We start from the raw sequence: 25,718 nt of genomic DNA on the forward strand, positions 1-25,718 counted from the left end.
CTATACGCATGAACTTAAAGTACAAAGAATAGCCATGTTTTAAAGCATGTACACATTACCTATTTATTTTGCATGCATCGACGTTTTTCCGCTAGAGTGTACAACGATCGCAATTGTGTGCTACTAACCTATATGCATAAACTTAAAGCACAAAGAATAGCGTGTACACATCACGTATCGATGATGCATGCATCGACTATTTTTCTAAACTTCTTCCGCAGGAGCATGTAGCAATCGCATATGTGTATTGCTAACTTATGCGTACGAATTTAAAGCGCAAAGAATAGTTATGTTTCAAAGCATGTACACATCACCTATCGATTTTGCATGCACTGACTATCGTACTGAACGTCTCCCGCCATCTTAACATAACCTATGTGCACGAACTTAAAGCATAAAGAATAGTCATGTTTTTAAAGCGTGTACACATCACATATCGATTTTGCAAGCATCGACTCTCGTACTAAACTTCTTCCGCCAGATTGTACTGCTATCTTAGCATAACCTATACGCATAAACTTAAAATACAAAGAATTGTCATGTTTTAAAGCGTGTACACACATCACCTATCGATTTTGTATGCATCAACTATCGTACTAAACTTTTTCCGCCAGATTGTACTGCTATCTTAGCATAACCTATACGCATGAACTTAAAGTACAAAGAATAGCCATGTTTCAAAGCGTGCACACATCACCTATCGATTTTGCATGCATCGACTATCGTACTAAACTTCTAGACTAACCTATACGCATGAACTTAAGTACAAAGAATAGCCATGTTTCAAGGCGTGTACACATTACCTATTGATTTTGCATGAATCGACTATCATACTAAACTTTTTTCACTAGATTTTACTAAAATCGTGTAAGTGTGCTGCTATCTTAGCATAACCTATACGTACGAACTCAAAGCACAATGATTAACGATGTTCAACAGCGTGTACACATTACCTATCGATGATGTATGCATCTTCTACTAGAGCGTGCGACTATTACTTGTATCTGCTGCTATCTTAACATAACCTATGTGCATGAAGTTAAAGCAGAAGGAATAGCGATGTTTGAAAATCTAGCGAACATAGTAGCAGTAAGAATAGCAAGTTTTAAAAGTCTGTACCCATCACCTTTAATAATGCATACATCAACTATCGTACTAAACAACTTCCACTCAAGCGTGCGACCAACGCTAGTACGTGTGCTGCTACCTTAACATAACGTATGTGCAGGAACTTAAAGCATAAAGAATAGCTATGTGTAAAAAACCTTGTGAACATAGCAGAGTTTTAACTACGTAGGCGTGAATTTTAAACTTCGTATGCTGACCTAGCATACTACGTGACCGTGACGTCACAACCACGTGCTCTTTTTGGTAAACAAAGCCACGTGCTTTTTTGACAGCTGTCATCTTGACGGACCCTAACCTCACCTTGAAGGACAATAGAGCGTCGCTAACCTCACTGTTGCCATCTTTACGGCGCTAAACCTCAAGGCTGCCACCTCATGCATGACGTAGCGCGGAATTTAAAATCCAACAACAGAACATCCCTAACCTCACTGCTGCTATCTTGACGGGCTTAAACCTTACTGTTGCTACCTTGGTTATACGCTTTTGTGTTAGTTTACTGTTAATCGCTAAGCTGTTCGCATCATCGAACTAGAGAGTAACAAGTGTAAAGTAGATTTAAAGAAGAATCTGTTAGCAGAAGATAAAAGTCTGTCATGGAAAAACCTATTTCTAGGTATATTTGCAAAGAGTGTGGAAAAGCATTTTCCCGAAGCTATCACAAGAGACGTCATGAGATATCATGTAGGACAATTTTTCAATGCAAACATTGTAGAAGAGAGTTCAAGAACGCATACAACGCTCAACGTCATGAAGCCGCGTGTAATGTAGCTTAATCGAGAACAAAATACAAAGAGCTCAACCGTATTCAAGCGAGCACTGATTTATTTTTAAAAAGTACACCTCTGCGAGAGATTTTTACTTCTCCCTTGTTGTCTAGGCCTGCTACGAGTTCTGTTACTAAGCACAAACTTCAAGATAAAGAGAGGCAAGATCATGTTTATGATAATAAGGATAATGTTGTTGATCAAAACAGTAGTAAAGGGAAAGTAGAAGAAGAAGGAAATCTTAATGTTTCATTACCATTACAGCTTGATAATTTTACTTCATTTCCTAAGCCTACTACACGTTCTGTCGCAGTGCAAATATCTCAAGGAGAGATGCAAGATAAAGAAGAAGAAAATTTCAACGCTTCATTGCTATCGAAACAAGTTAAGTTTGTTTCTAGAAACGCTACTGCCGAAGCACGTATTACATCAAAACGAGTCCCTACACATCAACTGTCTGCATATAGACTCAAAGTTCACAACAAGCCTCTGTTACCCTATGTAGATATAAGATACTGTAAAGACCCCAACGTACTCTTAAAACGTTTACAACTGCTAAGAGCCTATCATGATGCTGGTTACATACAGTACAAAGCAGATATTTTTGAAATAGAGCATGAATTACGTCGTGTAGGTATTATTAAGTAATAGCTCTCTCTCGACAGTACAAGAGCTTAAACACCTTCCTACAATCCCAGCGCTTACCCTCACCTAAGTCATTCTTCTGTAGTATATAGTCGATCGAGTAGCTATATTCGTATAGATTATTTTCCAACATTCTCCCTTCTTTAGGGTGTTAACGCCTCTAGTTGTAGAGCCGGTCTCAAGCCCGGATAAAGGGAGGAGAGGCACCCTAGCCCATTAGCCCTTTAGCCCATTAGCCCTTTTGCCCATTAGCCCTTTAGCCCCTTTGCCCATTAGCCCTTTAGCCAATTAGCCTATTAGCCCTTTAGACCTACAAGGAATGTGCGATAATCTAATCTTCTTAGAACAAAGGTATCCCCTGACATGATCTAAACAAATGTATCGAGTACAGTGTTCTATTTTAGTCTTGATCACTTATTTAGTATTCTGAACACTTCAATCAATGTTCCGATCACATGATGAAATTAACGACATCGAGTGCAGTGTTCGAGTCTAGTCTTGTTATGTTTCAATCACTTCTTTTGTGATTTGCAAGTCTAAACATGCATAATAATGTTATCGCCGCACACTCTTGCCTTCGTGATGCAGGTTTAAACTTGTTCGATAGAGCTATGTCTTGATATAAAAGGAGGCATTAACAGCTTATGTATAGCCGCTATTGTTTTAAAATAGCTGCTGTCAAGAAAAAGCACGTAGAATTTTTCAAATTACCCACCACCACATTTCAAAGGTGTGAGGTTTAGTGCTGTAAAAATACCCGCACGATGCTCTGTTGATTAAAGATGAGAGCTGTAAAAAATAACACGTAGAATTTTACAAACAAGAGCACGTAGAATTTCAAATTGCTCTCTACCGTATTCATAACAGCAGCCGCCATCTTGCGCAGTAGCCTCTAAGCTAGCTTTCTTCATAAGAGTAGCCGCTATCTTGTGCGAGCACCCCCAGGCTGTCTCATAAGGAGCTGTGTATAGCCGCCATTTTGGGGTCGGTGATCTTGCGCAAGCATCCCTAGGACGTCTCAAGCCATCTTGTGCAAGCACTCTTAAGCTGTCTCATAAGAAGCTATGTATAGCCGCCATCTTATAGAGTTTGATAGCCGCCAAAGCCAAAGGGCCTAAGTAGGAACCGAAGCATTGATCTCATCATTGGACTATGTTTTTCTTATGTTACCATGTTCCTGAAACTGCGAACCGACGTAGTAGGCAGAAAAAATTTTGTCCGTTTTGCTCTACGATGCACCGTTTTCGAGATATTTAACATTTTGCATTTAAGCCCCAAATATAATGAATCGAACTTGCACGGCACGTTATAGTCTCTACCATAGCTAGACCTAATCATGTTACAAAAACTTGCTTCAATACAAGCTAAAACAGAGCGAGTGCCAAAGGGGCTAAGTAGGAACCGAACCGTTGATCCCATCATTAGACTCTGTTTTTCCTATGCTATCATGTTCCTCATACTGCGAACCTGGGTATTTGGCGGAATAATTTTATCCGTTTTGCTCTACGATGCACCGTTTTCGAGATAATTATCATTTTGCATTTAAGCCCCAAATTTAATGAATCGAACTAGCACGGCACGTTAGCCTCTAAGCTAGCTTTCTTCATAAGAGCAGCGGCTATCTTGTACAAGCGCCCTTAAGGCTTCTCATAAGGAGTAGTGTATAGCCGCCATCTTGTGTCCGCCATCTTGCGCAAGCATCCTTAGGGCGTCTCTTTTTTTGCTAGGGGGCTTTACGTCGCACCGACACAGATAGGTCTTATGGCGACGATGGGATAGGAAATGCCTAGGAGTTGGAAGGAAGCGGCCGTGGCCTTAATTAAGGTACAGCCCCAGCATTTGCCTGGTGTGAAAATGGGAAACCACGGAAAACCATTTTCAGGGCTGCCGATAGTGGGATTCGAACCTACTATCTCCCGGATGCAAGCTCACAGCCGCGCGCCTCTACGCGCACGGCCAACTCGCCCGGTTAGGGCGTCTCAAGCCACCTTGTGCAAGCACCCTTAAGCCGTCTTATAAGAGCAACAGCCATCTTGTACAAGCGCCCTTAAGGCGTCTCATAAGGAGCCATGTATAGCAGGCATCTTGCGCAAACATCCTAAGGGAGTCTCATAAGAACCTATGTATAGCAGCCATCTTGCATAAGGACTCTTAAGGCGTCATGTATAGCCACCATCTTGTGCAATTAGCGTCGAGAGATCTCTGCTGTAGATTTTTTTAAATTATCCGCCACCATATTTAAAAGGTATGTAGTTAAAGAGGGCAGCACAGTGCTCTCTTGATTAAAGATGGCGGATAACAGCTAACGGAGCTTTTCAAATTGCCAGCTACTACGTGCCATAAAGAGGGCAGCACGGGGTTCTGTTAATTAAAGATGGCGGATGACAGCTGACGAAATTGCCCGCAAGATAGTAGCACGGTGCTCTGTTGATTAAAGATGGCGGATGACGGCTGTCAGAAAAGCACGCGGGTTTGTTTCCAAACAAGAGCACGTAGAATTTTTCAAAATGCCGCCACCACATTTCAAAGTTATGTAGCTAAAGAGTGCAGCACTGAGGTTTGTGATGCAAGATGGCGGATGCCAGCTGTCAAAAAGAGCATGTGAGTTTGTTTCTAAACAAGAGCACGTGGAATTTTTCAAATTGCCGCCACCACATTTCAAGGGTATGTAGCTAAAAAGGGCAGCACGGTGCTCTCTTGATTAAAGATGGCTGCTGTCACGTGGAATTGATTGCCACCACATTTCAACTAAAGAGTGCAGCACGGTGCTCTGTCGATTAAAGTTCGCTGCTGCCAAAAAGCATTTTTCAAATTATCCGCCACCACATTTCAAAGATATGTAGCTAAAGAGGGCAGCGCAGTGCTGTGTTGATTAAGGATGGCCGATGACAGCTGTCAAAATTGCACGTAGATTTGTTTACCGATTCAAATCTCGTGCTAGTGATGTTAAGTTGGCAGTACTAAGGTTTAGGCCCGTCAAGATGGCAGCACTGAGGTTTGCGATACGTTGTTGTCTGTCAAAAGCGCGTGGCTGTCAAAAAGCACGTGGATTTGTTTACCGATTCAAATCTCGCGCTAGTTAGGTTAAGTTGGTACCACTAAGGTTTGGGCCCATCAAGATGGCAGTACTGAGGTTAGCGATGCGTTGTTGTCGATGATAGCTGTCAAAAAAGCGCGTGGCTGTCAAAAAAGCACGTGGCTTTGTTTACCAATTCAAATTTCGCGCTAGTAAGGTTAAGTTGGCAGCACTGGAAGAGGCCCCTGGCTGCGGTGGAGGAGGCCCCTGGGAGGCCCCCAGTGCGGTGGCGGTGGAGGAGGCCCCTGGGAGCACTGCGGCAGCGGTGACGCTCGAACTCTCCATTATACTACTATATGTGATAAACTGAATCTAAGAAATTGCCACATTGACAATCGACCATGTCTGAACATAGGAAAGTTACTGAAATATCTCAATCCTACATCGCGAGAAACTCGTATTGATAATAATAATAATAAATTTAAATTATGAATACTAATAATAATAATAGTAAATTTTACAGAAATTTTATTCCAAAATTAGGAACTCGAATTACGAAACCGCGTTCGTGGAACTCGTGAATCAATTACTAATTTACAACCTAGATATACAAAGTAATCGTGAAGATGACGCTAACAACTTCGAGGATCCACACTCTACCGTTTTACGCACTCTCATTCACACATCATGCAATAAATCCCAGAAAACGTGACGGCATGTTTCCGTACACTTTGAGCTCCCATTAATAATACTTTAATCTAGTCCTTCCTGACTTTAATTTGAATCCTTATTTACGTTTACAAAAGCCCGAGAAGTACACTCCGTCTCAAACATCAAAGCAAAACAAATCAAAATATATACGAGGCTAAAATAGGAAACAGAATCGTAAAAGAAATGACGCTAACCACTCAGTTAAATAAACCAGAATAAAATGTAAGAAAGCAAGCTGCGACTTCATGCAAATGGTCCACATTTATGTTACAATTATATTTACATTAACAAGCTTCGTATCATTTACTTTAAATAGGACATAGTCCTTCCAAACAAAACTGCATCCACTGAAATTAAATATCAAACTAACCTATCCCCTTTTGCAACATTAAATACGTTCACACTCACATAATTATATTGAAAACTCTGTACTCATCTGTATCGTTGACTTATCGCCGCCCGTCTTCAGGAAACAGCCGACCCCATCTTGTTTTTATCCAGCCATATCGATGATGATGCTGCCTTCAGAAAAGACTTGGATCAGTCCTTTTGTCTCCATCGAGGGGTAGAAAGGTGATGTCGTATTTTTCGTTGCTGCTTCTGCTTCCGGATGTCGTCTAAAACATCCCCTCGTTCACGATGTAGAAACTAGGTCAAGATCAACCTACCGGTTACTAGAATACTACAGCGGAGGTAATTTCCAATGACCGTGAAACCAGTTCCCATTCGGTCGCGGAACCGCTTCTCTTATCTACACCTGTAACTAGGTCAAATATTTACCATTTATAAAAGGCTGGACTGGAAATTGTAAAATTTATGTCCTCGGGAAACTATTTACACAGGCAGGGTACCATGCATTTTGAAATGATGAAATGGAACTGTTCTCTCCCTTTGGTAATCGTAAGTTAAATGCCATTCTCCCAGTATTAGAAAACTTGAATAGATTAAATGCAGACTGAGCGTCTTCCAACGAAATTTTACAAGTCCCCACACGATCACTCGCGTAAATGAAAACTTCTTCTTACGATGTTACCTGCACAGAATCTCGCCGAATAATAGGGTAACTAACTGACGTGATCATCGTTTTTATTAACTCGTCCTCAAAGACGCCGCCGTATCCTCGATTGGGGCCATCTCATCCCTAGACCAATGCCTAGCCATATCGACGGTGGTTCTATCGTTTCATTGGCTCAACACATCGCGTACCTGAGGCTTACTTCAAACCTCTCGTAGGCGACCCTAGCCTCTCGCCGGGCATTGGAAATGTTGTCCTTTGGAGTTCTATTGTTTCCCTGTTCTGCTTTATGTACGTCATGTCGAAATTCCACCTTCCAAAGTTAGCTGGCGAGCAAACAAACCCGACCCAAGCTCCCTGCAGAAATTGCAACATGTGCTGCTGAATATAATGTTTCCTGCCAGTTACTAGTACTTAATAAAATGATATATTCTCTGTATATTTGAATAAATGACTAATTAATTAAATTAGCACTTCAATAAGGGCTCAATTTGCGATATTTATCTGTCGGAATTAGTACTGTAATGGCGGGAGGAATGCAGGGACGCCACAGTGCTGCTGTCAGGCGGTGAAGGCTAAGTTTGGTGTTGTTTCTGACTATTTGTGGAGCGGAGTTCAACCGATAAGTAACTACACTACGGCACTAAGGTCCTAATATGAAATAAAGGTAATTATGATTAGTGCAAAATTGTTTTAAAAAAGCTTAAACAGCCTATTTAATGAGTGAATGGGGGTATGGAGCTCTTGTGCTTCGCTGCCGTCAGAGGACAAATTTCAAGAGAAGGGGTCAACCAAGGGAGGTCTATGGCAAGCCATGGGGATTTTAGAGAAAAAACGGAAGGTTATGTATAGGCAAGATTTTTGTTATTAGCGATAAATGAGAAAGTTGTTTATTTTTATATAAGCTATATTTATATGAATTTGACACAGTTATGAACTGGTGTTTGCCCTTATTCATTTGGGGAATGTTTGAGGTATTGTACTATTTCGAGAATGTTGTTTTTTCTGGCGATAAATGAGAAAGGTTTTTCTTTTCATTTTGACTAGAAAAAGGATATATTCGTTTCATGCTGAAGTGAAAGACAAATCTTCAGTTAAACATACAATTGCGTGCCATGAAGTCGGAAGTCGTTTTGAAATTGTGGTGAAGGAAATTATATATGTCGTTGAAGACTTCTCTGCTTTCCATGATGGGGACATATATTTTTCTGGGATTCTCCTGTCTCCCGCTTCTTTTGCGAGACGGGTTTTGTGGTGGTTACCTGGGGCTCCCGTCACCTGTTGTATTCTGTCTGCGAAAAGATATAATTGCTATTTACCAAGGTTTTACTACCAAGATTCTTGACCTGTCCTGCGAGTCCTAGAGAGTGTCGAAGTTGAATGGGTGGCTAAATTTCTGGAAAACTGAACTCTGAGTACTTGAAGCATTATTTGATCCTGTAATGATTGGGATGAATGTTCCACAAGGGGGTATTAATAGCCTATGTGGCAGGCGGTTAGCGAGCACCGGCAGGAAACCATTCAAACATGAAGCGACCGCTGCCAGTTCAGTGTAGGAAACTGGAAACAATATGCGAGTGAATGCCTACAGGTAGGGAGTGGGCAGAAGATGAATGCAGCAGGCTGCGCACCGAGCAGCTGTGAGCTTCCATTGGATGGTTTTTCCTAGTTTCCCATTTGCACATTAGGCTGTAGCCACGGCTGCTACGTCAGTCGCCGTTGAACGTGGTTCAGTTTATATGTTGTCACTAGCAACTTACGGTAACTGTAACTTCTCACAAGACTTTTATTTTTACAATTAGCTTTACGGCGCAACTACACATATATGGTATATCTTTTAGCGATGATGATTAAGGTACAACCCCAGCATGTGCATGCAGTGAAAAGGGCTGCCGATGCGCTCAGTCTCGTGATCAATATTGGTTTGTCTCCACTTGTACGCAGTCTAAACGAGTTTATGTTTTTTTTTTTTTTTTTGCTATTTGCTTTACGTCGCACAGACACAGGTAGGTCTTATGGCGACGATGGGATAGGAAAGGCCTAGGAGTTGGAAGGAAGCGGCCGCGGCCTTACTTAAGGTACAGCCCCAGCATTTGCCTGGTGTGAAAATGGAAACTACGAAAAACCATCTTCAGGGCTGCCGACAGTACGATTCGTACCCATTATCTCCCGGATGCAAGCAGTTTATGGTTCTTTTACCGATGTTAGTTGTAAAAGTAAAGTGGAACACAATTCTGTACTTGAATCTGCTCTGAAAGTAATTAAGCTCCAAAACCAAATCCAATCTATTGGGAATATCTGCATGAATGAACTCAGAAAGTTGGGGACAGTAAAAAATCCGGTCTTGGCACCGGAGAAAGGTTTAAACCGAGAATTCCATGGATCAGGATTGTTGATTCCTTCCTGGTGAACATAGTTTCCGAAATAAATTATTCAAATCTGGTAAGTACGTGGTTTTAACATTTACAAAATACTACATTAAGGCACAGAGTTACCTTATTTCTTTTCTGTTTCTTAAGTAAATAGATAACTCTGTAAATGTCTGGACTGCCACCACGATAACAACCGCCATGTAATTACATTGTGAAACCTACCCTTTTTACACAGTTTTTCCATTTACGGAACACTTACTTTTCTGGACGATTTTTCGGCATATGGTCGACGTGATATTGTGCTCTAGATGATCCGGTACTTGTCTCATTTGACAATTGACTTCTCCCAAAGAGAAAGCGTCGAAGGGGTCACCACACCGGGGATCATACGCCGAGTTGCACTGGTAACAGGTCACCGACAATCCTGGAACAGAGAGCAGTTGTTTCTGAAGGAGTCACCACACCGAGTTACACCAGTAGCAGGTCACCACACCGAGTTACAGTACACTGGTAACAGGTCACCGACAATCCTGGAACAGAGATCAGTTGTTTCTGAAGGAGTCACCACACCGAGTTACAGTACACTGGTAGCAAGTCACTGACAATCCTGGAACAGAGAGCAGTTGTTTCTGAAGGAGTCACCACACCGAGTTACAGTACACTGGTAACAGGTCACTGACAATCCTGGAACAGAGAGCAGTTGTTTCTGAAGGAGTCACCACACCGAGTTACAGTACACTGGTAACAGGTCACCGACAATCCTGGAACAGAGAGCAGTTGTTTCTGAAGGAGTCACCACACCGAGTTACACCAGTAGCAGGTCACCACACCGAGTTACAGTACACTGGTAACAGGTCACCGACAATCCTGGAACAGAGATCAGTTGTTTCTGAAGGAGTCACCACACCGAGTTACAGTACACTGGTAGCAAGTCACTGACAATCCTGGAACAGAGAGCAGTTGTTTCTGAAGGAGTCACCACACCGAGTTACAGTACACTGGTAACAGGTCACTGACAATCCTGGAACAGAGAGCAGTTGTTTCTGAAGGAGTCACCACACTGAGTTACAGTACACTGGTAGCAGGTCACCGACAATCCTGGAACAGAGATCAGTTGTTTCTGAAGGAGTCACCACACCGAGTTACAGTACACTGGTAGCAGGTCACCGACAATCCTGGAACAGAGATCAGTTGTTTCTGAAGGAGTCACCACACCGAGTTACACCAGTAGCAGGTCACCACACCGAGTTACAGTACACTGGTAACAGGTCACCGACAATCCTGGAACAGAGATGAATTGTTCGTGAAGGTGTCACCACACCGAGTTACACCAGTAGCAGGTCACCACACCGAGTTACAGTACACTGGTAGCAGGTCACCGACAATCCTGGAACAGAGATGAATTGTTCGTGAAGGTGTCACCACACCGAGTTACAGTACACTGGTAGCAGGTCACCGACAATCCTGGAACAGAGATCAGTTGTTTCTGAAGGAGTCACCACACCGAGTTACAGTACACTGGTAGCAGGTCACCGACAATCCTGGAACAGAGATGAATTGTTCGTGAAGGTGTCACCACACCGAGTTACAGTACACTGGTAGCAGGTCACCGACAATCCTGGAACAGAGATCAGTTGTTTCTGAAGGAGTCACCACACCGAGTTACAGTACACTGGTAGCAGGTCACCGACAATCCTGGAACAGAGAGCAGTTGTTTCTGAAGGAGTCACCACACCGAGTTACAGTACACTGGTAGCAGGTCACCGACAATCCTGGAACAGAGATCAGTTGTTTCTGAAGGAGTCACCACACCGAGTTACAGTACACTGGTAGCAGGTCACCGACAATCCTGGAACAGAGATGAATTGTTCGTGAAGGTGTCACCACACCGAGTTACAGCACACTGACAGCAGGTCACCGCACTCTTAAACCTTATAACGTCAGTGAGTCGTACAAGATGTGACGTCGTTTACCATTGCTTTCAGCACAAGTCCTACATCAAGAAACAGCAACACGCTCTTAAGTTGTGTCTCATTTGCTTGGACACGCCAGGCAGCAGTGTCACAAACTGATTTTGAATGCAATCCAGAAGTGGTAAGTTGCTTTATCACATCGCGGTAAACCGTTTGTGAGAGTACACTCGAGCTACACCTAATTTTAAAGCATACAACAGTAGTTCTGATAAAACGGCTGATTTACCTATATAATTTTCTGATCTTATTTTCTTCGAGTAGTTGCAAGGTCTTCCGCTAGGAGCGTCGTGTGCGCCTAGGTACCTTGTGGCAAAGGTCTTCCGCTACATACCGTGTGGTACCTGGTACCAGGTCTGATCAAGCTCTTTGCGGCAGCGGCCATATTGGGACCAATGGCCTCCACTGTGTGTTATTGTGTCGCTGTAAATTGTAGAAGTAAAAGGACTTGTTATTTAGCTTCCAGAAAGATCAGAACAGGAGGGCAAAATGGCTTCAAAATTGTCGACGTGACAGCCCAGAGAACATTCGCAGCTGTGTGAGGTTAGTATAACCCTCGCTAGTTAGAACCCAAGTTTGGGGTGTAGTGGTTAGTGTGATTAACTGCCACCCCTGGAGGCCCGGGATCGATTCCCGCCTCAGCCATCCTGGAAGTGGCTTTCCGTTGTTTTCCACTTCTCCTCCAGGCAAATGCCGGGTTGGTACCCACAATCTTCCCATACCGCACATCACAGCAGGGCGAGGTACTGGTCCTCCTCCCCGGTTTTATGCCCCGACCCAAAGTTTCACGCTCGAGGATACTAACTTTGAGGCGGTAGAGGTGGGATCTCTCGCTGAGTCCCAGACGGCGAACGGATCAAGGTAAGGTAAAATGTGCATAAGTTATTCAAATTATTATTATTATTATTATTATTATTATTATTATTATTATTATTATTATTATTATTTTATAAAATTATATCACCTTTCAAGCGGCTGCGGGTCTTGTGTCACGTAATTATCAGTTTGCAATCGGGAGATAGTGGGTTCGAACCACGCTGTCGGCAGCCCTGACGATGTTTTTCCGTGGTTTCCCTTTTTCACACTAGGGAAAAGCTGGGATGTACCTTAATTAAGGCCACGGTCGTTTCCTTCCCTCTCCCATCGTCGCCATAAGACCTAACTGTGTCGGTGCGACGTAAAGCGAATTGCAATAAAATGTATAAACTTGTGGCGGTGCGGCAACAGATGTGAGCTGCATGTACCATTTCCACCACATACCATTCTTAAATTTCCGGCAGTACCGGGAATCGAACCCGGATCCCGAGGATGGCAGTTAATTACATAAACCGTAACACTATGAGGGCAGTTCTCTAATACACGTGTTTATTCCTGTTAATGTAGCGTAAATTTCTGGCTTTAATGTTTATTATAATAGGCCTATGTTGTGTTAGGCCTTAGCCTGTATGTAATTATTTAATTTTAACCGTTCACACTTCTTTGATCGTTGTATTACTTTGTTTATGCTTAAGTCCTACTGGCTGAAAAATTGATTATATATTTGTCATATAGTCTGTTCTTAATGCCACTGCAACTGTCCACAATATATGAAAACTGAGTGCTTAGCATTATTTCACAATTCGCACGTTATGGTAAAACTAATAATTATATGTAATCAAAAGCAAAAAACTAATTTTAACAGCTTTTTTGTTCTTAAATCCATTCTTAAATCCGAAACTCGCCTGTATCCAACAAGGAGATACTATAGGGAACGCTCAATATGGCGACGACTTGACCTTGGGTATCAACAGCGCTAAAAGCGGGAGAATCACCAGCTTCAAGCAGTAGCGTTACGAACTAAGGCCTGAAGCTTTAGATTGTCACAAACTCCTCGAATTACCTCCGCTGTACAAAACGTGATATAGAAATCAGTAAGTATACTGCCACGTCTGCTAGAGGATGTCCCCCAATCTTAAAAAGAATTTCGATGACAATGACTAGATCGCAAAGATCAACTACAGTTTCGCTCTGTTCTTTCGTGACATTTGGTGCACAAGCCACACATATTTATTCTTCATATCAAATAGCATTTTTAGGACTGACGCAATGCATCAGTAGCAACTCTGCCCTGTTCGAAAACTTGGGGTCCGATATCAGAGATATAATTTCGTTAGTATTTATCTTTCAAGCATTTTTACTTCACACTAACAAATACAGATTTTCGGAGACGCTGCGATAGGAAATTGCTAAAATGAGGAACAGAGTTGCCTATAATCCCAGCTCTTTCCTGGTATGAGGGTGGAAAATTCGTAGTTAACACGCAGGTATACAACCTGTGCACTGTAGCCAACTTGCTCGTTGATTGGTTAGTTGTACTCAAGATACCGGGCTCGAATCAATCACTACTGTTGCATCAGGCTTTGCTGTCAATACTGTCAGCCATTTGCTGGCAGTGCCACATGCTGGACAAAAGAAAAAAAAACATTGGAAGCGAGTAATGGCCGCTATGTTTTGGTAAAGTGATGTGAGCTGTATAAAGAAGTGTTTCTAACATTAAATTCAGTGCAAACCAATTGTAAGACTTCCTTAAATATGTTCCTGCGTGTAATTGTATTACACAACATTTAGTGGCGACCGTGACAGGACATTTACGACTTGAAGAAGGAAGAATCATCGTACCCACGAGGAACATGGAGCGCGGAAGCCTCGATAAATTACTGAAGCATAGGAGAGCGACAAGGACTTCGTTTAAGAAAATTGCTAAACAGGTTAGTGATTTGACTGAAGAGGAAAATGTTAATATTAGGGAACTTCAATCATTATCCACCTTGTTAGAAAGTAAGATAGCGATTTTGAACGAACTAGATTCGAAAGTGCTCGATTTGTTATTAGACGATGACGAGGCTGATATTGACAAGGAAATAGAAGGGGCTGATGAGTATCAGAAAAAGTATCTGGACCTTAAATTGCGTATTTCGGGAATACAGGTTCAACAAACTGAATATGAAGCAGGTAGTGTTGCTAGTAGGTCTAGCAACCAACAAACCAAGAAATTCAAGTTGCCGAAGTTAGAATTCCGCACTTTTGGAGGGGATTTAAAGGAGTGGTTACCATTCTGGAGTCAGTTCTCAAAAATAGATGAAGATCCCGAAATAGCTGTGGAGGATAAATTTCAATATTTAATACAGGCAACAGTAAAAGGATCACGTGCTAGGCAGGTGGTTGAGAGCTTCCCCCCAACACGAACAACTTACAGCAAAGCAATTGAAAGCCTAAAATCTCGTTTTGGACAAGAAGATCTTCTTGTGGAGGTTTATGTATGTGAATTGTTGAGGTTGGTTTTACACAAGGCCTCGCAATCCAAATCCAGAATTGCATTGTCTCAACTTTATGATCAGTTGGAAACACAGTTGAGGTCACTAGAATCGCTTGGTGTCACAACGGACAAGTGTGCCTCTATGTTATTTTCCCTTGTTGAATCGTGCCTCTCCGAAGACTTATTAAGAATTTGGCAACGCAGTATTCCATTCACCTCCGCTACAAATGCGAAATACCGTCTGGAGGGGTTAATGAAATTCCTGAAGTCGGAGGTGGAGGGTGAACAGAGAATAAACCTTGCTACATCTGGGTTTGAATTAAAGTGTGAAGGGGCAAAAGAAAAACTGAAGCACAAGGAGAAGGATTCAGACGACAACATTCCTACAGCTATGGGGTTATTAACATCAAATCAACGTAAGGATGACAATTGTGTGTTTAGTGAGGGTCATCATACCAGTGCATATTGCTTTTCCGCTAGAAAAATGTCAATGGAAAGTAAACAGAAACTGTTAAGGGAAAAGGGGTGTTGTTATATGTGTCTGAAGTCAGGGCATATGGTAAAGAATTGCAAGGCAAAAAACATAAAATGTATAATTTGTGGTGGGAAGCATGTAGTTTTAATGTGCAGACAGTTGTTAGAAAAACATGTCCCCAAAGCAGTTAGCAACAGTGAAGAAAATGCAACTCAGGAAATCACATTGGCAAATGTTTCCGCTTCGCCCAAGGTGTTGTTACAAACTCTTCGTGTAAATGTAAGATCTGATAAAAAGACTGAATGTGTTCGTGCTTTAATGGATACAGGTTCCCAGAAGTCATACATTTTGCGAAAGACGGCTTTAAAGATGGGTTACACTTCACTGCGAAAGGAGATCATCTCACATTCTCTTTCCGGTGGTGTAACAACGCAACGGAATGAGCATGAAGTTTACAGGGTGCGTGTAGGGGACCTGAACGATGATTTTCGGTGTAATTTTGAGACTTTAGACCAAGAAGTGATCTGTGGAGACATTTCACACGTTACAGAAGGGGAATGGATGAACGAGCTAAAGAAATTGAAGATAGATATCACCGATAATGAGGAAAGTTTGGGGCTTATAGAAATACTTATTGGGGCGGACTTGGCTGGCAAACTTTTAACAGGAAGAAGAGAAGTGCTGTCGTGTGGTTTAGTTGCAGTAGAGACATTGTTAGGCTGGACTTTGATGGGAAAGATTCCTAATACCAAGATAAGTGAAGAAAATGAAGGCTTGCTTGTAACTTCCATGTTTATTAAAGAGGCAAGTATTACTGATTTGTGGAGGTTGGATGTAATAGGCATTTCGGACCCTTCGAGAAAGTTACGAAGAAGGAACGAGAAATTGCAGTAAAAGATCATTTCCTCCAAAGTGTTCATCGCACAGAAGAAGGTCGATACCAAGTTCGGCTACCTTGGACTGAAGGGCATCCCGCCTTGCCATCAAACCTGAATCTTGCTGAAAGAAACTGGGTTCGATGAGGAAGAAATTATCTGAAGACCTTTTTCGAGATTACAATGAAGTGTTCGAAGATTTGTTGGCTAAGGGAATTATAGAAGAAGTGCCTGAATCTGAACGTGTTCATTGTTGTCAATACTTACCGCATAGACCAGTTGTAAAAGAAAACAGTGCATCTACCAGAATCAGACCTGTTTTTGATGCTTCGGCAAAACTAGGCAGTTCTCCATCTTTAAATCAATGTCTTGAAACTGGTCCAAATCTGATTGAACTCGTCCCAAACGTGTTGTTAAGATTTAGAGAAAAGAAGATAGGAGTGGTTGCTGATATTAAAAGAGCATTTTTACAGATTGGTATTCACCCTGAAGACAGGAACTTCCTCTCTTTTTTATGGTGGAACTGTTATGAAAAACTGGAGGTTAGGGTATTCCGGCATGCAAGAGTGGTTTTTGGTGTAAAGTGTAGTCCTTTCCTCTTAGGATCTGTAATCGAACACCACTTATTGAGGGAAGAGGATTCAAATCATTCGCTTAAAGAAAAGTTACTGCACAGTTTTTATGTTGATAATGTTGTTTCTAGTGTGGACACTGAAGCTGAGCTCAATGCATTTATGTCAGAATCGGTCCAAGTCATGGCAAAGGCCAAATTCGAGCTTAGGGGTTGGGAATGGACAAGTGACAAGTGTCAGAGTGCTCATGATAACTCTTATTCTGCAGTACTGAGTTTGTTGTGGAATCGAGAAAGTGATGAACTCAAAGTTAACATGAGTTGGATTAGAGATTTTTGACACTATTACCAAGAGAACAATCCTGTTGATCTCTCACAAAGTGTTTGAGCCTATAGGTTTTAGTTGCCCTGTTATGTTGTGTCCTAAATTGCTCCTGCAGAAAATGTGGAAGATGGAATTTGATTGGGATACAGAAGTTGACGATAGGCTACTATCAAGAAAGAATTTCTGTCATGGTATGAAGAACTCCCTCATTTAGAAGAAATAGGCATCCCCCGATGAGTACAGGAACCTGTGAATATAGAGGAATGCACTTTACACACCTTTTGTGATGCTAGTCAAAAGGCATATGATGCAGTAGTTTTCCTCAGGGTAGAGACAAGCGACAATGTTCAGCTTCATCTGTTGGCAGCCAAGACACGAGTCTCTCTTATAAAGAAGATTTCTATGCCTCGTTTGGAGCTTATGGCTGCAACTATAGGAGCAAGGCTCGCGAAGTCAGTTCTGGACGGATTGGGATGGAAAAATGTGAAGACTTTGTTCTGGAGCGATTCTACTACAGTAATTGCATGGATTACCAGGGGAGACAAATGGACAGTCTTTGTCAGAAATCGAGTTGATGAAATAAGGAAAATCACTTACTCTGAATCTTGGAAGTATGTCCCAGGGGAAGTTAACCCTGCAGATTTGCCTTCCAGGGGCTGCAAAGCTAAACAATTAGTTGCTTCTAGATGGTGGGAGGGACCTGCATGGTTGAAGGAATCACCAGGAAAGTGGTTTGCTCGCAATAATGATTCCAAAGAAGATGAGATCAACATGGAAAAGGTTAGATCCCCAGCTGTTGTGAATGTCAACTGTTTGGTTTCAGAGAACCAAAAAGACTGGTATTTCAAATACTTATCTAATTTTATAAGAATTTTCCGCATGTTGGGGTGGTTGCTAAGGTGTATACGTAATAGCCGCTTACCTACAGATCTGCGTCAGAGAAGTGAATTAACCGTGGAAGAGTATGCCAGTGCAGAAAGAAGAGTTGTTCGGTTTATTCAAGAGGACTCCTTTTCTGGGTTAAGGGACGACAGACTGCGAACGCTCAGAGTGTTTCAAGACCATGAAGGAATAATTAGGCTGAAAACTAAGATCACCTACCGAGATGACCATGAAGACTTTCGTCAGCCTGCGGTACTTCCATCACAACACGAGGTAGTGAAGAGGTTAATCATGACGGAACACAAGATACAAGGACATGTAGGATTGCAAATGCTACTAAATAACCTCAGGGACCGCTACTGGATTTTAAACGATCGAAAAGCTATCAGGTCGGTTTTGTCCAAGTGCGTCATATGCGAGAGACACAGTGAAAGATATCTTGAAGTTATTTCACCTCCACTTCCATCCAGTCGAGAACGGGATGCTGCCGTGTTCGAGATTGTTGGACTGGATTTAACCGGGCCCTTATATCTACAAGGTGGGATTAAAATGTGGGTGTGCCCCTTTACTTGCGCAGTGTTTAGAGCTGTCCATCTGGAATTGGTATCATCAGTCTCGACAAAAGCATTCTTGAAAGCACTCCGTCGATTTGTGGCTCGCAGAGGAAGATGTTCTGTTATCTACAGTGACAATGGGATGAACTTCACTGGGGCTTCTAATTTGCTTCGAACTGTGAACTGGGAGGATATATCTAAGTACAGCACTGCTAGGTGTATTGAATGGCGTTTTAATCCCCTCAGTGCACCTTGTTGGGGTGGATGGTGGGAGCGCTTGATACGCCTCCTCAAAGATTTATTGAAGAGGATATTGGGTAGGTCATGTCTTACTAACGAGGAGATGATGACTACATTATATGATTGTGAGAGTTTGATGAATTCTCGACCTTTGACTTATATCATGGAAGAAGGTTCTGAGCTAGTGCCACTCTCCCCTTCTTTATTCCTGCAAGATATGAGGGAGATTGGTGTTCCTGATCTCGATACGATAGACACTCAGAGCCTCAAAAGGAGGTATAGGTACCGACAAACTTTGAAAAGGGATTTGAGGAAAAGATTCAGAAGTGAATATTTGGGGCAGTTAGTGTTACATCGTGAAAAATAGGGCACCCGTACTGTAGCTGTGGGGGACGTTGTGTTGATTGGGTGTGACAATCTCAAGCGTATAGACTGGCCATTGGGATACGTAGTTGAAGTTATACCAGGTAAGGATGGTGTCATCCGAACAGTGAAGCTCAGAACTGGTCAGGGCGAGTTATTACGTCCAATACAAAGGATTTATCCCTTGGAAGTGTCTTCTGATGACCCTATTGTGCTCTCTAGAAACGGTGATTCTTCAGGTGTACCAAAGGATGACAACAGTGGTGATCCAGTTGTTACTCGAAGTGGTCGAGCGGTGAGAGTTCCTGACAGACTTGATCTGTAAGCAGCAGGTTTGTATTTGTTGGTATTGTTGAGTAGCCTTCTGCTACTCAAGATGGGAGTATGTTGCATCAGGCTTTGCTGTCTATACTGTCAGCCATTTGCTGGCAGTGCCACATGCTGGACAAAAGAAAAAAAAACATTGGAAGCGAGTAATGGGCGCTATGTTTTTGTAAAGTGATGTGAGCTGTATAAAGAAGTGTTTCTAACATTAAATTCAGTGCAAACCAATTGTAAGACTTCCTTAAATATGTTCCTGCGTGTAATGGTATTACACAACAACTACTGATCTGCATTTAGGGCAATCACCCAGGTGGCAGATTCCCTATCTGTTGTTTTCCTCGCCTTTTCTTAAATTATTGCAAAGAAATTGGAAATTGATTGAACATCTTCCTTGGTAAGTTATTCCAATCCCTAACTCCCCTTCCTATAAACGAATTCGGCAGAGGGTGTTTCAACTCAGCTTCAATCATGGGTTCCATAATAATATTCCGTGTGTCGATTCTTTATTGAGTGAAGGTCTAGTTTATTACAAAACAATTCGCTCGTGGGTGGTTTCGGTATTGATAGGCTATCGTGTAAACCTAGCACAGCATTACTTCTGAAGAGACATTCGGCTTCTCTCTTTACAAAGATGCTTGTGGAAGTAATTCAGAGCACCGATAGAGCGCACTGCTGTTTTACTGGGTAAGTGCAATGCGCTCTTCATTTATCTCCTGTATATTCATGACGCTAAATATCCACGAATTTAAGTTGCTTAAATTGTTATTTTCGTGACTATGTCGAGCTGTTGCAGTGTTCCTCTTTGAAAATATCAGGGAAGCCCATTTTCGTTTCACCAGTTTCCACAAAATAAAGAAATGAGGAAGAAATGGTTACATGCTATTAGAAGGAAAAATTTCGGTGAGAAAAATCTGACCGAAATTATTAAAGGGTGTTCCCATTATTTTCAACCCGGTGACTTCACGAAAAAGTTGTTGGGCAAGTGCGATTTACGAAGGGAAATAATTCCTATTTTCTACCGATAAACTGATTAGGCATTTTGATAACAACCTCCGAATTTATGGGTTTGAATTTAAAGGTGAGAGAGCAAGATTAAAACCGGGCGCTGTTCCATCGCTTTTTCCGTCGACCACGAACACAACGAAAACAGTGAAGGGACCATACACCAGAAATTTGCCTGATTACCACGATCAGCCTACAATATCGGAATATGCAGAAATAAACTCCCTTGAAGTACGAGAAGAAATCGTGAATATCCCCGAAGATGTGAATGTTACATTTGTGACTCCCATTTTCAAAGACACCAGCACTCAAAAAATTCTACAGGTAATTTGGTTGTTGAGCAAGCAATGCGTAATCGTGATGCCATATTGCTTTATACAGGGTTTTTAGACGTCCAACATCGTAATTTGGTGTTTGCTGTTCTGGGAGAAAATAGATATAATTTACAGATATTCCCTCCTGAACCCAGACTGTGTTTCTTCTTGACTGTTATGAAGCTAAGGACAACAAATCTGACAAAGAACTAGGCCTTAAATTCGGAATCCATAAAACTACTGTTGGGAGAAATTTAATGTTTGGATTAATTTCATGTACTGCCAATTTAAAGAGTTGAACATTTGGCCTGATAGAGAAAATATCCTTGAAAACAGCCTCCTTGCTTTTAGACAGAAATGCCCCTCGACTAGAGTTATAACTGGTGCAACTGAGATTATACATAGCAAAACTTGTTCCAAGGGCAAACACTCCACTTTCATAGGGCTAACTGGCCTCAACCGTTTGATAGGGGGATGCTGAAAAGTTTATAAATTTTGGCTGCATGTTTCTGAACACTGAATAATACTAGTCTTGGGCAAGTGCTCTAATGCGTAGCTTACAGCAGCAATATGCTTACAACATGCCTTGGGGCCTGCTCCAGCAAAAGGTTCACATTCCCCTCCTATAATATCACCAGGTAATCCTAAAATAAAATTCACATCATAGGTCTTATGTTTTGTGTACTCGGATTTCACAGCATTCCATTGTAGAATTTCAACCTTTTATAAACAAAACGAACTTTCCACTGACAAGTCTGTATCCAACATAACACAATGATTTGCAGTTGGAAACAGGTGTTCCATCTATTTCCGATTTTCTAAATGCGAAATAATCCGCAAATTTGTGATAGTGATCTTCACCTTATAGCTGATGGTCAAATATTCAAAGGAATCGGCACTGGGAAACTCAAGAATATTCACATGCCTTTGATGCTGGACAGAGGCTGTATCTGCAGTTTCATGTAAGCCATAAACCTTTAAAAAAATACATGAATCGAAGTCTATATAAGCAAGGGGAGCAAGTGCATGTTTAAATATCTATTTATGATTTAAGTCTTGTGGAGGTAAATTTATATATTTACAATACTCAAGTAATTTTTATCTTAAGGAAAAGGCATGCTGACTCCTATTCATTATTTGGATAATAAAACGTGTTAGAATTTTCTAATTACCGCTGTACCGTTACTAATTCTTCCTTCCTCTCGCTAGTTTTAGCGTTTCTGGTCCGTAGCTCATTTTGCAGCTGTTTAAAGCTTAAACGCTGAAAATCGTCCGTAATATACCAGGGGATATACCTATACAATTCATTAATATAGTCTTGGAGTAAAACTAGAGAAGATACACTCGGCTTTAGCTCAGAAATGTCGGTCACATTCGATACATTACTCGCAGCTGACTGGGATAAACATGAGACGATCAAAACAGACTTTCAACGTATTAGGTCGTGTTACGTACATGTAGTACGTGTTGAAGAGATGTTAAGTACAGAACAAAAATGGCCAGCCGGACACCAGTGGTTGTGGTTTCGGATGGCCATTTTTGTTCTGTACTTAACATCTCTGTGGTGTAGTGGTTAGCGTGATTAGCTGCCACCCCCGGAGGTCCGGGTTCGATTCCCGGCTCTGCCACGAAATTTGAAAAGTGGTACGAGGGCTGGAACGGGGTCCACTCAGCCTCGGGAGGTCAACTGAGTAGAGGTGGGTTCGATTCCCACCTCAGCCATCCTGGAAGTGGTTTTTCGTGGTTTCCCACTTCTCCTCCAGGCGAATGCCGGGATGGTACCTAACGTAAGGCCACGGCCGTTTCCTTCCCTCTTCCTTGCCTATCCCTTCCAATCTTCCCATCCCTCCACAAGGCCCCTGTTCAGCATAGCAGGTGAGGCCGCCTGGGCGAGGTACTGGCGATTCTCCCCAGTTGTATCCCCCGACCAAGAGTCTGAAGCTCCGGGACACTGCCCTTGAGGCGGTAGAGGTAGGATCCCTCGCTGAGTCCGAAGGAAAAGCCGAACCTGGAGGGTAAACAGATGATGATGATGATGACTTAACATCTCTTCAACACGTACTACATGTACGTAACACGACCTAATACGTTGAAAGTCTGTTTCGATTACAATGCGGTCGTGAAAATTCAATATTCATTGACATGCCCCACAACGGGCGACTTAAACGCACTCCAAAGTGTGCTAGCAGCAGTGCCAGACCTGTAGCTCAGATCCTTTCAAACAGAACAAAGATGGTCTAGGCCACCATAGCTCAATTGGTAGAGCAACCGACGCGAAATCGGGAGGTTGTGGGTTCGGATCCCACTGGTGTCCGGCTGGCCATTTTTGTTCTGTACTTAACACCTCTTTAACACGTACTGCATGTACGTAACACGACCTAATATGTTGAAAGTCTGTTTCGATTACAATGCGGTCGTGAAAATTCAGTATTCATTGACATGCCCCACAACGGGCGACTTAAACGCACTCTACAGTGTTCTACAATATACAGGTTACAGTAGGTGTACAAGAGGGAGGGGAAGGAAAGGGAGGAGTTGTAGAAGACAGGTGGTCTAATGTTCTAAGGGGAAGGAGATTGCAGGCCAAGGGCTCTATTCAGGATCAGAATTCAGGGCAGGTGTCTGTGTGAAATCGGTACGAGTCACTCCAGGTAGAACAACACAGGGAAGATGAGGGACAGGGAACTGTTGCTGAGATGCGTGGAAGTAGGAGGAAGGGAAAAGGTAGGAAAGGGAAATGTAGAGTAGAGGATAGGAAAAGACAGGTGGAACAGGGTCATGGGAAGGAGAAAAGGGAGGAGGAAGTAGCTTCTGCAGCTATCAGGAAAGATAGGGCTGACCAGGAGGGGAGGGGATCAAATGAGGTGGGTAGGGTTGAGGCTCTGGTCATGGGAGATTCCATCGTTAGACACGTGGGGAAAGTGTGTGGAGGAAAGGGAACCAGGGTAGAATGTTATCCAGGAATTAGGTTGAGGCAGATGTTGAGGAAAGTAGAAGAGAGGGAGGAGGGGAAGGAGAAGGTGGTAGTGTTTCACGTTGGTACCAACAACGTAAGGCAAGCTGATATAAGTACCAACATAGTTGGAGATGTGTGGGATCTGGTAAATGCAGCACGGGTGAAGTTTAAGAAAGCGGAGATTGTTATTAGTGGAATACTGTGTAGGAGGGATACTGACTGGAGGGTGAATGGGGATTTAAATGAGACTATGGAGTGGGTATGTGGGAAACTGGGAGTGAAATTTCTAGATCCTAATGGGTGGGTAGGAGATAGGGATCTGCGCTCGGATGGCCTTCATTTAAACCGCAGTGGTACGTATAAGTTAGGAAATTTTGTTTGGAAGGGTAATAGGGAGGTACATTCAGGGAAACGGGATGGCCTAGGGAGCGGTGATAAGGGAACAGGGAACTGGAAATCAAGTAGGGATGACATAAAATTGTTAGTGTTGAACTGTAGAAGTATTGTAAAGAAAGGAATAGAATTTAGTAATTTAATAGATATATATTTACTAGATATTGTAATAGGAGTTGAATCATGGCTGAGAAATGATATAATGGATGCAGAAATTTTCTTACGGCACTGGAGTGTGTATCGTAGAGATAGGATAGGAATGGTGGGAGGGGGAGTATTCATTCTGGTGAAAAAAGAATTTGTAGGCTACGAAAAAGTTAAAGATGAGACACATGAAATTCTAGGTGTAAGGCTCATTTCTAAAGATAATAGGCAACTTGATATATTTGGAGTGTACAGATCGGCAAATGGTAGCACTGATGCGGATTCGGAATTATTTGATAGGATAGTCAGCTATGTGGGAAACGACATGGAAAGAAACGTGATTGTAGCGGGAGATCTGAATTTGCCAGATGTCAATTGGGAAGGAAATGCGAATGACAGGAAGCATGACCAAGAAATGGCAAATAAGTTAATATGGGAGGACAGCTGATTCAGAAACTGATGGAACCAACCAGAGGGAAAAATATCCTGGATGTGGTGCTGATAAAACTAGATGAGCTCTATAGGGAAACTGAAGTAATAGATGGTATTAGTGATCATGAAGCTGTTTTTGTGGTAGTTAAAAATAAATGTGATAGAAAGGAAGGTCTTAAAAGTAGGACTGTTAGGCAGTACCATATGGCTGATAAAGCAGGTATGAGGCAGTTTCTAAAAAGTAACTATGATCGGTGGAAAACGGTAAATAAAAATGTAAACAGACTCTGGGATGGGTTTAAAGAAATTGTTGAGGAATGCGAAAACAGGTTTGTACCTTTAAGGGTGGTAAGGAATGGTAAAGACCCACCTTATTACAATAGAGAAATAAAGAGACTAAGAAGGAGGTGCAGACTGGAAAGAAATAGAGTTAGAAATGGCTGTGGAAGTAAGGAGAAATTGAAGGAACTTGCTAGAAAATTGAATCTAGCAAAGAAGGCAGCTAAGGATATGTATAGGTATGTATAGGTATTTTAAGGCAGAAACAGGTTCCAAGAAGGACATTCCAGGAATAATTAATGAACAAGGGGAGTGTGTATGTGAGGATCTTGAAAAGGCAGAAGTATTCAGTCAGCAGTATGTAAAGATTGTTGGTTACAAGGATAATGTCGAGATAGAGGAAGAGACTAAGGCCAAAGAAGTAATAAAATTTCATCATCATCATCATCTTCCTTCCAAGTATTGGGCCATGTGACCCGTTACGGTCTTGCATTTTACTTTTTGCAAGACTTGAAAGCAGTCAAATGTCCTTCCGACGGGTTGCTAGCCTGAAGGAAGTAAGACCATTGGTGGGGCTGCCACCTCTCAGCTAATGGACTAGCTGAAATCACAGCATTTCCTCCATAATGGATGTAACGGTTATAGCGCCGTGACTCTGTCAACAGGGCTGGGA

The 25,718-nt window shown here is 42.2% G+C and overlaps 1 protein-coding gene and 1 non-coding gene across 2 annotated transcripts in view; one reads left to right on the forward strand and one right to left on the reverse strand.

Annotated features, from left to right (window-relative positions):
- Positions 1 to 25,718, reverse strand: part of LOC136878768 (UPAR/Ly6 domain-containing protein crok-like) — a 314,234-nt gene that overhangs the window by 27,307 nt on the left and 261,209 nt on the right. The window contains exon 2 of the mRNA XM_067152228.2: positions 9,911 to 10,075. Coding sequence (XP_067008329.1) covers positions 9,911 to 10,075 — 165 coding nt within the window. The remainder of the gene's footprint in view (positions 1 to 9,910; positions 10,076 to 25,718) is intronic.
- Positions 23,083 to 23,159, forward strand: TRNAS-CGA (transfer RNA serine (anticodon CGA)). The gene has a single exon. It is a non-coding gene; the product is annotated as a tRNA-Ser (tRNA).

The sequence above is a fragment of the Anabrus simplex genome, chromosome 8 (genome assembly GCF_040414725.1).
Source record: "Anabrus simplex isolate iqAnaSimp1 chromosome 8, ASM4041472v1, whole genome shotgun sequence".
NCBI lineage: Eukaryota > Metazoa > Arthropoda > Insecta > Orthoptera > Tettigoniidae > Anabrus > Anabrus simplex.